General features: G+C 35.9%; 2 protein-coding genes and 1 pseudogene across 6 annotated transcripts in view; 1 reads left to right on the top strand and 2 right to left on the bottom strand.

The window, feature by feature from the left end:
- LOC132030143 (glycerol-3-phosphate acyltransferase, chloroplastic) overlaps positions 1 to 16,143 on the bottom strand; it is a 47,459-nt gene that overhangs the window by 12,407 nt on the left and 18,909 nt on the right. The window lies entirely within an intron of this gene.
- LOC132030142 (cysteine desulfurase, mitochondrial-like) lies at positions 2,654 to 4,148 on the bottom strand (annotated as a pseudogene).
- On the top strand, positions 5,628 to 16,135 carry LOC132030141 (uncharacterized). Of its 3 annotated transcripts, XR_009407994.1 has the most exons (7): positions 5,628 to 5,996; positions 10,422 to 10,515; positions 10,595 to 10,671; positions 11,118 to 12,825; positions 13,620 to 13,717; positions 15,340 to 15,417; positions 15,830 to 16,135. XR_009407994.1 is itself a non-coding variant. In XM_059419641.1 (2 exons), exon 2 carries the CDS (start codon positions 6,975 to 6,977, stop codon positions 9,279 to 9,281), a length of 2,307 nt encoding a protein of 768 aa, XP_059275624.1. In that variant the 5' UTR covers positions 5,651 to 5,996; positions 6,948 to 6,974; the 3' UTR covers positions 9,282 to 9,559. The 3 variants fall into 3 exon arrangements, 1 of the variants encoding a protein (XP_059275624.1); XR_009407993.1 differs by lacking the exons at positions 10,595 to 10,671; positions 11,118 to 12,825; positions 13,620 to 13,717 and having other exon boundaries at positions 15,285 to 15,417; XM_059419641.1 differs by lacking the exons at positions 10,422 to 10,515; positions 10,595 to 10,671; positions 11,118 to 12,825; ... (1 more) ...; positions 15,340 to 15,417; positions 15,830 to 16,135 and adding an exon at positions 6,948 to 9,559 and having other exon boundaries at positions 5,651 to 5,996.

The following is a 16,143-nucleotide window of genomic DNA, read 5'->3' as shown; positions in this document are numbered from 1 at the left end:
TGAAAGTAAATAACTCTTAATTTTCTTACAATTGTCAATTTTTTACAGAATAATTAATTAAATGTCAATTTTTGCAATTTTCTCGGGATTGTGAAATTTTAAAATTTTGAAGGTGCATCCTTGCTCCGTCTTTGACTCGAGAATTTTGAGAATTAAAATACGCGTCTTATGAGGTGAAAATTAGGTGTCAACACTGGCCAAACTAGGGAGCTACAAAATCCATGAGCAGGAAGCAGACACTATCAGATGGGGAACAAAACCAGATAGCCCATACTCAGTCACGACAAGATACTTATCTCTCTGTGCCCAGAATCAAATGGTGGATAGTTGGCCTTGGAATTTTATATGGAGAACTAAACCCCCCCCCTACCCCCAAGGTCATTTGTTCAGCTTGGACGATTCTGAAAGAGGCATGCCTTATTCAGAATAATTTGATGAAAAGGAAAATTCATCTATCTAACAGATGTTATATGTGTAAAAAAAAAAAGCTGAAAATCCTGGCCATCTTTTTCTACATTGTGAAGTTGCCTTTGATTTTTGGAGCATGTTTATGCGCATTTTAACCAAACGGGTCATTCCAAATCGATGAGGAAGCATGATTTTTTTGTGGAGAGTTGATATTTCTCCTCAAAGCACATAACTCAGTAGAATTCAACCACAACAAGATGATAAAATTCCCAGTGATGTCACACCAAATCTTAACATACCCTGATGTGTATGGTATAGGCAGCGAATGCAGATTGATGAATGCAGTAAACACCCTAAATTAATTCGTAAAATAATCATAAACACCATAAACTTTCTTGAAATAATCGTGCAAACACAAATGGGTCTAAATCATATAAGCTTTTCAGTGGTCACAAGCAAAATATGAGAAACCAAAATTCAAGGGCAGAAACACCCATCATTTTTACCAAAATAGATCCTACATCCTGTTACTAAAGCGACTCAACGGCTATATCATACACAATTACAGCGTCAACTTAACAGTCAACGATAATATGTCTTATCGCATAAACTTAAACTCATAAAAGTAGCCTTAAAGCTCAAGAACATACATTTAATATTCTGAACAAGAACCTGGACTATGAACTTCATTCCACATGCTCATGTAGTGAGAGTTATCGTCCCAATTCCAATCAATCTAATGTTGTGCCCATTGTATACTCTATATCAATGCCCTCTTTAACCATTTCATAGAGTGGACTCATTTCTCTAAACTTCTCAACCTGTTTGACTGTAAGATCAACCGCACGATCAATCTCTTCCTCAGTAGTAAACCTCCCAATTCCATATCAAATTGATGTATAGGCCATATCTTCTTCAACTCCCAATGCCCTCAACATGTAAGACGGCTCCAAACTTGCACTGGTACACACACTTCCACTCGACACTGCAACCTCCTTCAGCCCCATCAACAGGGGCGGATGTACCAAGAGTCCAGGGTGTTCACCCGAACACCCTGGACAAAAAATTACAAAGATATATTTAGGGTAAATTTTATGTGTTTATGTACATATATTAACTTTTGAACACACGAACATATATTACGATGTATATTTAGGTTCAATTATTTTTCCGAACACCCTGAGTGAAAATCTTGAATCCGCCACTGCCCATCAACAATCTCTCACCTTACACATACGCGAAAGATATGTTCAAATTCCCAGCATATCGCCTTTCAACACTTCCATTCACAACAAACCCATCAATCTTAGACCTTATACCATTCATAACCTATAAACTTAATGTGCACATTTTCTTCCATTCTAATCATTGACCAAATTTGCCTATACTTTTTGCTTCATTACAATTGGGATCTTGCATCTAAACTCAGAGAAATTGTATCAGGTATGCCTTTTTCTCGTTTCTATCTTTTTCTTTTTTAGTTTTTGTAGAAATATTTCAAATTTAGGCTGTTTTGACTAGTTGGTTAGGTTATTATCCTATACCATTTCTATCCATATTGATAAATGTAGATCTTTTGAAAACAATGTATATGTATTTCTTAATTTTTAATTGTTGCAGTTTCAATTAATCTGTTCTGGGTCGCCTTCAATATGTAAAACTAGAACTTGGTTATAAATTCTGTAACACACCGATAGTTAAATGAATTATGCTTGATGATTGAGAACCTGCTTGTTGATTCAAAGATATTCAGACATATGTATACTGATATGACCAATTTCTTGAATCCATATTCCTATGGCATCTGCCAAACCTTGAAAAGGCAATTTTAAGAGTAGATTCACCTAGCCAAAAATCTTCCCAGAATTTAATGTGGAGACTATTGCCCGCCTTGAAGGAGATTTTTTTGAAAAAAATCCTCTTGAAGGTTGTTGATGTGCTTCCAAACCCTACACCATGTGGTTCTCTGTTTCTGAGACATCATATTAGCCAAGTATGGTGCCCAAAACCACTGGAGCGCTAACAGAAACACCCATCATTTTACCATAATAGACTCTACATCCTGTCACTAAAGCAACTCGCGGCTATATCATACACAATTACCGCGTCAACTTAACAATCAACGACGATGTCTTATTGCAGAAACTTAACTCATAAAAATAGCCACGAAGCTAAAGAACACACATTAAATATTAGAACAAGAACCCGTACAATCAACTTCATTCCATATGCTCATGTAGTGACAACTCTCGTCCCAATTCAATCATTCGGGAAGAATCAAATCTAGTCTTTTGCCCATCGTATACTTTTTATATCAATGCCCTCTTTAACCATTTCATAAAGTGGGCTCATTTCCCTCAACTTCTCAACCTGCTTGACTGTAAGATCAACCGCACGATCAATCTCTTCTTGTAAACCTCCCAATTCCATATCGAATTGACAAACGAGCCATATCTTCTTCAACTCCCAACGCCCTCAACACATAGGACGGCTCCAAACTTGCACTGGTACACGCACTTCCACTCGACACAACAACCTCCTTCAGCCCCATCAACAAGCTCTCACCTTCCACATACGCGAAAGATATGTTCAAATTCCCAGCATATCGCCTTTCAACACTTCCATTCACAACAACCCCATCAATCTTTAACCTTATACCATTCAATAACCTCACATTCAAACCTTTAATCCTCTTTTCATCATATTCTATTTCCTTCATTGCAAGTTCATAAGCTGCCCCAAACCTTACAACTAACGGTGTCGGTACGGTCCCGCTCCTAATCCCTCTCTCCTGTCCACCACCATTCATTTGAGGCTCAACCCTAATCCTCGCCCTATGCCTCATATATTGCGCTCCAATGCCTTTCGGCCCATAAATCTTATGGCCACTTAACAACATCAAACTTATATTCATTTTCTCTACATCAATTGGTATCTTCCCTAATGCCTGTGCAGTATCAGTATGGAAAGGAACATTAAACTCCTTACAAATTTTCCCAATTTCCTCCATAGGCTGAATAACACCAATCTTATTATTCACCATCATAACCGAAACCAACCCCGTATCGGGCCTTATTGCAGCCCGAAATTTCTCTAAATCAACAAACCCATCAGACTCAACAGGAAGATAAGTTACATCAAACCCCTCTTGTTGAAAATGACGACAAGAATCAAGAACACACTTATGCTTAGTTTGAGTAGTAATAACATGTCGTTTCTTATCTTTATAAAAATGCAAAACACCCTTAACAGATATATTATTACTCTCAGTAGCACTTGAAGTAAAAATAATCTCTTTGGGTTAAGCTTTAATTAGGGTTGCAATTTGGGCCAGGGCAACTTCAATAGCACGATCGATTCTACAGCGTAAAGATGAGTTCTTGAATGAGGGTTTCCAAAACGGGAAAGATGATAAGGTAACATAGCGTCTAAAACCCTAGGATCAATTAGTGATGTTGCTTGCATATCTAGGTATAATGGTCTACCTGAGATTTTTACGCCTTTTATTGTTATACCGGTTGTGTCATCCTCGTATGGTGGTTCTCCGACGGCCGCCGCTGCTGCTGCGGTGGAGATAGGGCGGATATGGTGGGACACGTGGCAGGGTTTAGGGATATTGCGGTGTAGAGCTATTGCTAGATATTTCGAGAACATCTTTTCGACTCGCCGATTTCTAGCTTAGCGGTTTGTTAACGCAAATAAATAGTACTCCTTTCTTCCCAATTTAACTCTCTAGTTTTCTTTTTGGTCTGTTTAGAAAACACGTAGTTCTGCATTTAGTAAGTTGATTCGATTTGAAATAATTGTTCAGTTAGCCCTTTTCACTCTTCCTAAAAAATATCAATTTTTATAAAAAACACTACTTTTAAAAAATAAGTGTTTTGACTAAATTATTTTTAATTAATAAAAAAAATTGTTTATTTATTGTCTTGAGTAAGTAAGAGTAAATTTGGAAAAATAAAATTAATTTCTTATTGATTAGGTAAGTGAACACTTGTTTTAATGCATACACACAATTTTAATTCAGAACTTCAAGATTAAAAAAAAAAAATCTAAACTCTCTATTTAGTCAAATTAAGATGCTTAAATCAAACAGAGGAAATACTCCCTCCGGATAAAACAAAAAAGTCCACTCAGCCATTTGCACATACGTCCCTTAAAAAAATACTAACTCCTAGATAAAAATAGTTAATTTGACTAAACTACCCCTAATTAAATAGGTATTGAGATTTGATCATATAACACTTAATAGGGGCAAATCTAAAAAAACCAAGGTTAGTTTTTTCTTAATTTGATAAGTGGACACTTTTTCTGATCCAAAAAAAGGTTAAGTGGATACTTTTTTTTTATCCGGAGGGAGCAGTAAACACCGACTCACCGACGAAGACTACCTTAATTTATGCGGTGACACGTGGCAGCTTCTCCACTTTGCAATAGCCCTTGGTCGAATAGAACGACAGGGTAATCAATTTAAACGCTGACGTATTATGGCAACAGACACCAATTGTACGCGCTTGGATAGGGATATAAGTAGGAGAGATCCAGTTTAAATGCAATAATTGTTTAAGTAGGGGTTCGGCAATGGAAATCAAATATTATTTGAAATTTTTGGATTGAAGTTGGGTTTAATTATGCTTTTTGTAAAAGGATATTTAATTATTTGAATATATTTTTTCTAATAAAAAGGTGAAATATAATTTATATCCTCGATTTTTAAAAACTAGAAAAATCACTCAATCTGATTAATTTATCTACAATATACAATTAAATTTGCTCAAGAGTAACATCTTATAATGGATACTCACATAATGTCATAAATTGAATCCCGTATATTTTTTTAAGTAAGAAAAATTACTTCCTCCGGTTTAAAATAAGGGTCCAATTAACCTTTTCGTTTTGATTCAAAATAAGTATCCACTTATATAATCAAGAAAGAATTAATTTTATTTTTTCAGATTTGCTCCATCTACTCGAAACAATACATAAGCAAATGTTTTACATAGCTAAGGGTAGCTTAGTCATATTACATATAATTTTTTCTAGAAGTTAGTATTTTATTAAGATGTGTGAAAAAATCTAAGTGGACACTTATTTTGAACGGAAGTACTTCACTAATTAAAAATATCATAATTATTAACTCTCTTGGATCAATTGTACGTACGTGGAAAGGGGGTGATAAGGAGATGAGATGCCAGTGCAAACGCAACAGCTGTTTAAAATTATATAAAAGGAGGGTAATATTTGTGATTTTTAAATAAAGTGAGAAAAAGAAGTGGATCTTGATCTGTAAACTGAAAAGAAAAAAAAGGTGCACCTCTTCTGATAGTTCTTGATTCAACCTCTACAAAAACTACTTGCCACCCATAAAACTCTTAAACCATTCATTACCTTTGCCCAATATTGTTTATGGGGTTCCACTAATACAAGTATATTGTTGTTATTATTACTAAGTTTGCGGCTTAAGGGATCAACTGTGCCACCTTTTCTTCTATTCTAATCATTGACCAAATTTACCTATAAAGTTAACTACTTTTTGCTTCATTACAATTGGGATCTTGCATCTAAACTCAGAGAAATTAGTGTATCAGGTATGCCTTTTTCTTCTTCTTCTTCTTTCTCTTTTAGTTTTTGTAGAAAGATTTCAAATTTAGGACTAGTTGGTTAGGTTATTATCCTATACTGTTCTGTGCATATTGCCAAATGCAGATCTTTTGAAAACAATGTATATGCATTTCTCAATGTGCTTTAATTGTTGCAGTTTCAATTAATCTGTGGTGGGTCGCCTTCAATATGTAAAACTAGAACTTGATTATAACACACCGACAGTTAAATGAATTGTGCTTGATGATTGAGAACCTGCTTGTTGATTCAAAGAAAGACATATGTATACTGTGATATGACCAATTTCTTGAATCCAAATTCCTATGGCATCTGCCAAACTTATTGCAGTATATGTTACTGAATTTCTTAGCTCCAATGGCCTTTGTTTAGATCTGAATGGAAGTAATTAAGTAGCAACTTAGATCCATAAAGTAGCCAATGTTTGTTTAACCATGTTAATTTGATTGTCTAACATTGTCTGCAAATGGTTCTAAACGCTTTGAGGTCTCTGTTAACCAGTATCATTGTTTTGTTTTCTTTAGATGTACCACCTTACTGTTACTCTCTTGATATATCAGTATTTTTGTGAAGCTAATTAAGCGTTTGGACATATACTAGTATTAGATTGGATGAATTCGGAAAAAAGAGCTTTTGAAGTTGAAAAATGGTACTTGGAAGTTGAAGAACATGCATTTCACTTGGAAAATGTTAAAGTTTTGTGAGTGGAAAAAGATTGTTTGACCGTTTTTCATACTTGAAAAAACTCATATTCAAGAACTAACCAAAAAATCGGTCCGCTGTATAATCAAACGATGTTTTGAAGAAAAAAAAAAAGATAAAATTTCTATGTCCAAACGGCTCCTAAAATTCTTGTTATCATGGATTCTCTCTGGCACGAGGCCCTAATTTGCCCTTTCTTTTTTGGATCCTTTTTGAAGCTGTGGTTGGATTCGAAGAAAATCATCATGTTCAAGTACTCACCACGCAGTAGGAACCAAAGAAATAAAGGTTTCAAGGTGAAGCATGCTCTTCAGATATGTGTACTTGTGGGTGTTTGTATCTGGCTGCTTTACCAAGTTCAGCACTCACGTAGCAAGAAAGCATCTTTTGAACAAAACGCAACCGTCTCAGAGAAGGTACAAACTGACAATGACGTTAATATCAGGTTAGGAAGGAAGGACCTCCAACCTCAAAAGAAGGAAGTAGATATTGATGATGAGAAGCTGAAGGAGGTTACAGAGGAAGACGAGCTTAAACGTTTTGATGATGACACCAAAGTGGAGGAACACGACCATGATCTAGAAAAATCAGCAGAGGATAGTGAGCATAAAGAGGAAGTGAGAGGAGAAGATAATGCTGAAGAAGAAAGCAAAGAGAATACTGAAGATGGCAAAGGCGAGAGTATTGAGGAAGCCACTGACACGAATACAAGTGAAACTAATGAAACCAAAGAAGAAGATAGTGAAAAAGATCGGGTAAAGGAAAGTGGCGTTGAGGGTGAAGAAAGTAAGGAACAGAAATTAGAAAAGGAAGACAAGGATGTTAAAGAGAACAATGACAGGGAAAATGAAAGTGAAGAGAAGGGAACTGAGGGAAATGTTGATGCAGGAACTGATTTGAAAGAACAGAAGGCACAAAGCGAAGAGAGTGGAAGTGAAGAAACTTCTGAGAATAGAAGCGAAGAAGTTGCTGAAAATGAAAGCGAAAAGAAGTCGGTGGAGTTGGAGGAAAGTAATGAGGACAAAGTAAAAAAGAACGACGAGAGCAAAGAAGAGAAGAACGAGGGAGATAGCAAAGAGAACGATGAAGCCAGCAACGGAAAGGAAGAGAACCAAAGCAAAAATGAAGAATCTGGCTCATCAGAAGATAAGGTTCATGATGAAAATGACAAGACTAATGAGGCTTCAACAGTAGGAAATGGAAAGGAAGAGACTTTAGATTCTGAAAAAGTGACCGGGACAGAAGGAGATGGTAATGTAGCCTTGAACAATGAGGAGGAATCCAAGAAGGGAGAAGATGAGTTGCAGGACAAGAAAAACAAGAACGAGGCAAGTGATGAAAGTCTGAACAAGCCGGATTCAGATGCTGGAGAAAATAAGATGCTTGAAAAAAATAGTTCTGCAGATGCAAATGCTTCTGGAAAAGTGAATAATGGAAGCAACATTGACGATAGTTCTAATGCTGCAGCAGAAACCAATGAAGCCTCTAACCAGCAGACAGAAGCTGGCAATTCTACCTCCGAGACCATTCAAAATGAAACAAATGAAGCCAATGAAAATCAGCAAGAAAATGAAAACGCTGCCTCTCATACCATACAAAATGAGAACAACTCTAGTGATGACTCCAATCCTGCAGCAGAAACCAACAAAGACAATAAGCAGCAACAGGAGAATGAAGGTACTGCCACTGACACTACACAAAATGAGAAGAACTCTGGTGAAGAATCCCATCTTGCAGAAGGAAACAGTGAAGCCAATAAACAGCAGCAGGAAAATGACTCCAATTCTGCAGCAGAAACCAACGAAGCCAGTAAGCAGCAACAGGAACATGACAGTTCCGCCTCTGATGCCACAGAAAATGAGAAGAACACTGCTGAAGACTCTAATGTAGCTGAAGGAACCAATGGTGCCAACAAACAGCAGCAGGAAAGTGACACTTCTGCCACTCATACCTCACAAAATGAGAAGAACTCTGGTGAAGACTCTAATGTAGCTGAAGGAAACAATGATGCCAACAAACAGAAGCAGGAAAATGACAGTTCTGCCACTCATACGACACAAAATGAGAACATCTCAATTAAGGAGGCCGTTTCTGTTGGAGATGGCACACAGAACGATGCAAATGAGCAGCATTCTGAGAAAAAGTATTCAAATTCCTCAGCAAATGAAGAATCAGTAACAACTTCAAACGGCTCTGAATCTGTTGTATCAGTTGACCAAAATGGCAATTCTGTAACAGCTGGTGCAACTGAGAAGTCGACAGGAGGTGGGAACGATCAGAATGAGGTAAACCAGAAATTAGATGCTAATTCTGATCCAGGCTCGGAAAACAAAATAAATCCCTCAAATGACAATGACGAGACAGACCCAGATCAAAACAAATCGACTGATTCTTCCAGCTCAAATGGCAATTCTGATGATAGCCAGCAAAACCAAGCCGAGTCGACCAAATCTGCTCTTCCTCAAGAAGAGACAGAGGCTCGTACTGATCTGGGAACATTGCCACAGACTGGAACTGAGGGGAACAGCCACAACGATGCTGCAGCAGAGTAACATAGATACCTCTAGTACTATTTTTATGCCACGGTTTTATTCATATTCTTTCTTCTTGTAGCCTTTTTCAAAGTCCAAGGCAAATTTGAAAGTGAGATAACTTCGGTTGCTTGCTGGTCGATGCCGAAGAGCCATTATGTAACAAATATATAGTTTTATGTTCCGCCAGAACTTAATGACTTGATTATCTCTATCCCATAAATGTGTATCTGCCATGTCTGGATCATGCAATTTTCCATGCATTATTAATGATAGAGTGTTTCTTCGTCTTTAGAACATATTGCCTACATCTGATTGGTCAATTTTATTCATTGAATTATTCTTTTTGGAGTGGCATCTTGCTATTGTAGGTGCTTCTCACCATTGTATTTCTACTATATAAGAAGCATGGGTTTGAAGCAGGATCGTCAACATGTCTGCTTGCAGACAAATTATTTTTGTTCAAGGGTATTTTAGACTTTTCAGGGTAGACAAAAATGCAACGTGTCATTTAACCCTAAGACTAGAGAGCCACTGCATTCAAAGTATTTCACCTCTGTATCTGGAGATTTCTCCATTCGACTGTATTTCTATCTCTGTCACACATACTGTTGCTCATCATCTTAGTTTCTTATTGCCTTTTATTTGGTCTCCTTTCAAAGTGTCTCCATTTGGATAATTCTGGTGAGTTTTCTCCACTTTTTCTTTGTAGAAGATTGTAGAATTTTCTGTATTCTTTGTTCGTTCAATGTAGAAGATTGTTGGTAATGGGACTTGATTGGGTAATTTTTAGTGTTTTCATCCATTTGGACAGTTTACACATCCATTTCTTTGCAGGGTAGTCCGTTAACCTGCAAAGATTGGTGTTCTCTCTTGAGTCAACTCTTCCCAGCAGCTTTCGATGTATCTCCTCTCATCAGATACAATAGCATTAGACTCTGTCCGCATTTTGATATTGTGCTTTCTCGGGTGTTTTGTCGCAATTTTACAAGGTATTGTTGTAGTTCTATTTTCCTTCCCTTCTATTTCTGGTTCTTTCATAGACGGGTTGCTGCCTTCAATTTACTTTTATTTGCATGAGTGTAGTTGTTCTTTCATTCCTTTCATAATTAATTTCAGGAGTAAAAATTAATTTTATCCTCAATTTAATTGGAATTGCAGGAAACGGATTACTCTTGCTGTGGCATCCGCGGCAAGCTTGGTTTTCCGGGTGAAGGCATACTCATCCTATGCCGAAGCTTCAATTATGGGCAAGGTAATAATTGTTGATTCTTCTGAAACATTCTTATTCTCATTCGGTTGGATTATAATGGTTGGCACTTTGGATTTTGCAGGTTTTGAAACTCAAATTTGCCCGAGCCGGAGAAAGCAGGAAAGTACTTCCACTGTTAGATTATAACACCAAATGGTTGTGCTTTATATTCCACGTTATCCTAAATAGACATGTGTACTTTAATTACAAATCAAACATTAAGATTACAAAACTTCAACTTTAACAAAGGAACGTTATGAAAAACTTGACAATCAGATGTCTCGCAATAAAATAAAGACGGACTCAACCCAAATTGAGCAGACGAGAGGATACATGAAAAACAATTGGACATTCATGTCTTTCTGCCCAAAATACTGAAAAAAACCTTAGATGATGTAGCACTTACAGGGAAATGCCAGTTGGAAAAAAGTCAGCACTAGCTCAAAGGAACTTTAGCCACTTCAGATCAATAATCGTATAAAAAGCTAATTGCATATACATTTTACTTCTGAGGGTTCTATTATTGGTTTAAACGGCTGCGTGTAGACCATATCTTGCGTTGAATAAACGTCAACTGTCAAATTATGTCGTGAACATGATTTGAGCACAGAGTCATTATGACTTGCTGAAGAAATCTAATGCAAATGTCTGAAAACAAGAATATTTGTGACTTCCTATCCGATAATACCAGAGCACGTCATTCAGCATTCTCTCTCATGTACCAAGTAATTATATGTAACCACACGTTCCTCTCTGATGTCAGAGAAGTATCTTGTGTGATGGTTTGTTCTCATAAAACGGCTTTATAAAATTCATGAGGTTATTTGACCTGCATGCAATGGATATGACATTAAAGTCAGTTTGGTATGAAACTTCATGATATCTCATGCATCTTACCTTACACTTTGCAGCTATCTTTTCTTATTAATTGCTGCTTGCATTTGAGTTTCATTATTTCATTCGCAGTTCTGGGTTTCATAACGTTATCTGCAGGTAAAATCTCTCCTGCCCAATGTTTACTATTTTTACTCTTGAGTTCAATTTAATACGCATTATCCATGCCCGTGCCTGTCAAACAGCTCGCATTGGCAGGGAGCATCTGTCCTCCTCTATTTATCTGTTTTCTTTTAAATTTTGGAGAAAAGAGTTCCTCCGTGGATTGATCTTTGTTAGGGAGGCAATGCTCATTCATAGGAGAGTAAGTTCCTTTGAAATTTTGCTATCCATGTTTTTCAATACCTGATTAGTATTACAGGGTGTTTTGGTGTTAATTGATAACTCCTGAGGATCATTTACGCAAACTGGGAATACATACAATAACGTGAAGAGGAAGCGTGGGAGGGTGCTGCATCTCTAACCTGGTTCCGTAATAACACTTTTGTCTATTTGTAGCTTCTGATTAGGATGAGGCCACATTGGAGGAAAATAATATGTTTTAGATTTTATCTATCACAAGCCTCTATATACACGCGTGCAATATTCTATCAGTAATGTAGTGGCTATGGTGATATGAAACATAATATATTTAATTTATTGTAATTAAAAAGGAAGGAAGGTCATATTGATCAGTTTATTACAGTAGTACCACTCGATCAGATGCTTTAATAAGTTGTTTGTTAAAGACACAGGATTTTTTTGTTATTGCAGGTGAAAATACTATAGTGAAAGTGGGATTTCAGCTTGTTAGGCCAGGAAAAAATTCCTTCTTGATTTCTCGGTATTTGCAATTGTCTAATACTGGTACTTTTGTTAGTTTGTTTTGTTTCATCTTTCATTATTTCAGTTTTTTGCGTGTCGTGGTAGTTGTCTGTTTGTGAATCTGTTCAACACTTCGGAGTCTGATAAGTATTGCTCTTCTATTAGATTTCATTTTTTTTTCTTAGTTCCTTCCTCTTGAGGAGGGAAATTTTGTTTTGTTTCAGTATGTACATACGTACATTTGTGTGTATGATCTTTATTGGCATAATTAAATGCTATATGGTTCTGTGATGCTTAATAGAGGTATTGTAGGTCTTACGTTATCTATTGAAAGCCTGAGTATTTATTATTTGTACATACTGAACTGCAATGATTTGCAGAGGTTTTAAAAAATTAATTGAGGGACTTACTGAGATCTATTTCAGGTTACATATCTGAATAGTTATCCTGAGATGATCTATTTTTAGTTACTTCACTTACATCTTGCCCTAGTGAGATAACTAGAGTTCCAAGGTTGGTTATAACATGTTATCTTTTGTGCTGAAAACCAGGTTATGGTTATCTTGAGGGCTGATGTTTCTGGTAAAAAGTATTACAATATAGCTATCATATCAGGTATTTCCATTTGAAGTTTTGAACTATGTCCCATCTCTATTTCAGTACTGAAATTTTCTTTTCATTAGTACCGCTAACAATTGTGCATTCAAAGCTATATTCATAAATTGAAAATGGATGAAGCTTGATAGATTAATCTGATTTGTATGATATGGTGATGAAACTAGAAAGCTTCTTATAACAAGTTAAACTACAGGTCTCTTGTGCATAGGTTTCCTCACCTCTTCTGAAAGAAAAAACAATTTTTTGTGAGATTCTCTACAGTTTTGTGTTTAAAACTAAATACGATTTTCAGTAGTTCCTTAATATCTGATGACTTAATCTCTTTTTTGGTGGATTATAAAACCTTAAAAAAATTGGTTCTCTACAAACAGCAACCAAATATCTATACTAATTGAGTCCTCATAAGTGCACTAGAATTTACACTAGATGTCGAAGACATGCCCTCATAAACAAAATTGTTTTCCACACTTTCAAGGCTTTCTTGTTCATTTCCCTTCGAAGTACGCACATAACAGTCAAGGAGCTACATCCCACTGAACAGAACTTTAGGATGTCTTTTATCTTAGGCTTAGGTTTAAAGATTTATATTTAACACCCGAGAGAGATGTCTATATTTCGTGATATGAAGAAAGCAGATGCTAGGCTTAGTGAGTTTACTTTGAAAACATTCTAAAAGGTGGTTTGATGTATTTGGTTTGGAGTTTAGGAAACAGCCGCAAGATTTCAATATTTATGTTAGTTATATGTTTGTCGATATGTATACTAAATGTTGTTATCTGGGATTTGTACAGGAAGTGTGAAGCTGAAATATAGCACGCTTGTTAGATCATCACTCATACAAAATCAGATTAACCATAAGCATAGAGCAGCAAGAACTGTGGCGACTACAGTAAGACAAAGTCGTCATTTCCCTTCCACTACGGAAAATTAGTTTTGAATATTATTTGCGTGTTCTCCAACAAACAACATCAAATAGAACTTAGTTGGGTAGACGTGCATTCAAAATCCTCATTAAGTAGTTGCAACACTGATAGGAAATTAAGTAAATTCGGAAAGTGCAAATCAGATGCCTCTCTTTTCTACCTTTCTCCAAAGTGTTCTCGCTTTCTTCATGCTCGCTTCATCGAGTGTTCAAGTTCAACTGCCTCCTTCGACGCCATTCACATCCATCTTCTCTCTTTTATTTACTCTGTCTTAACTCCTCTCTTATTCAACCTTTTTTTGGCTTTGTGAATGCGTACACATTCAGCTTGCAGATTACATTGGAACTTCTAGGGGGGAGTCCATCACCGAATAATAAGTTATTAACACTGGGTTCCCTCTTATATTGTTAAGAATTACAATAATAGTTAAAATTAGGTCTGATTTCATATTGTCTTTCTTATTTCATAGGTTTTTAATCTGTGTCAGTTTTTGTCACCAATTTATGTATTTTCGTATTTGCAATTTTATTGACTGACCTTGAACTTTCGAGAACTTATCAGTTGGTTTGTTTTTTGCAGCTTAAACTTGCTTGATTAAAACCAATTCAATCAGATCTTCTGTGCGAGTGCTCATTTAAGATAATTTCGCCAACCTCTTAAGTGAATTTCATATTGGCTTGAATGTTGTATTCTGGTTTTCATATCCTTTGCTCACTCAGTTTGTAGCTGTTTTTAGTTATTTGGCGTTCTAAGGTTAACCAAATTACGTGAAATTATTATTAATTGTTATTTTCTTGATAATGTTAATGGCTTTGGTATGTGTACAACCACCATTTCGTACAACATTTTATTTGACCATTCTCTGAGTGTAAAAGTGGCAGAAATATAACGGATAATGTTGCATTGCAAATGTCAAATTACTTATCATTAGCATGTATGCCTAATCATTTAAGTGCTTATAAATAGCAGGTAAAACCCATGACTTTGTGTATAAGGTTAGGTTAGTAAAGTTGCAATGGTATGTATGCACATCTCCAGTTACATGTTCTTATATTGCAGTGTTCTACTTTTTGAAGGTAATCTGTTTTCGAATTCAAGATACCCCGATAAAATTTCAATAAAAATTGTTGTAGGTTAACTCTATGAAAGTTATTTGTTGTGCTAATTAAATAATCACTGAAAATATTGGAACCTTGCAGAGGAGAAGTTTTATGTTTAGTAGATGTTTATCTTCTTGAAGAGGAACTCGAATCAGTCAATCACCTTTTTATTCATTGTAAAGTTGTCAAGTAATATTGGGAGCTCTTCCACAATCTGTCTGACGTAGTTTGAGTGATGCCTTCAGATGTTAGATGTTACAAGTCTATTTGATTGTTGCCATGATCTTCATCCTTACCTTCAGCTTAGTGTGTGTCATACTATTGTGTTGATAAGTTGGGGCCTCCACCTATGTTTTATTATCACGATTCTCTGTCCTGTATGGGCTGGTACTGAGCTGTACAAACCTGGAAAAACTTGCTGATTCCCTTTAAGGTAATATACATTTGATAATGGAATAATGATCAGAAGTATATGCTCTCGATGAGAGAAAAAATTTATAGTTTTGGGACTTCCATATTCACAATATGCTGCTGAAGATATCTCAATCATCAAGAGCATAATACAGGTGTAATTCAATCTCTTCCTTCATGTCACTTGATTTTATATATAAACTTATTTACATTGATGTATGTGTATAGTTAATAGTATCCTCATCCTAATATGAAGGTGTTATATGTATAATCTGTTAGATTGTATGGAAAGATAATTTCTTCCTTCTCTGTTTAAAAAAAAAAAAATCATTTAGAAGGTAGGAGAAATATTCTTCATCGTGTTTGTACAAATTCAGATTTGGCTTTAGCTTATTAAGTTGCAGCATCAAATAAGTGGCTGTGCTCTTTGAAATTTTTGGGGATATACCTGCCATTGTCACAGTCATTTTCACATTGAACTTGTGAGTTTCACTAGAAATTGGTCCAACTATTCGCCAGTAATTTACATGACTATATGCATTGAAGGGTGTAAATTTTTTGTTGCAGATAGGTTAAAGGAATGATGCCGATACGTATGGACAGAGGAAATTTGTTTTTTGGAATGAGGTCCCATTTTGGGAGGACAGGCACATCTACTAGATTCTGGTTTCATCTAATGAAGTTTGAAGTACGTTTTGCACCGCAGTGTACCACTTAAGGAGTGTAGTTGTTTGATTAAGTTCCTCTTCAATGTTCCTACAGGAAATTTACATTTATAGCTTGATCATGTCTGATTGCAACATCATTCAAGACTAGCAAAATTCGTAGTTTCTTTTTTGTCCATTCAAGATCAATAAGTTCATAATTTCCATTCGTGCATC

Source organism: Lycium ferocissimum, chromosome 9 (genome assembly GCF_029784015.1).
Source record: "Lycium ferocissimum isolate CSIRO_LF1 chromosome 9, AGI_CSIRO_Lferr_CH_V1, whole genome shotgun sequence".
Lineage (NCBI taxonomy): Eukaryota > Viridiplantae > Streptophyta > Magnoliopsida > Solanales > Solanaceae > Lycium > Lycium ferocissimum.
The sequence above is the reverse complement of the archived record's forward strand: the minus strand, read 5'-3'. Positions and strand labels throughout refer to the sequence as shown.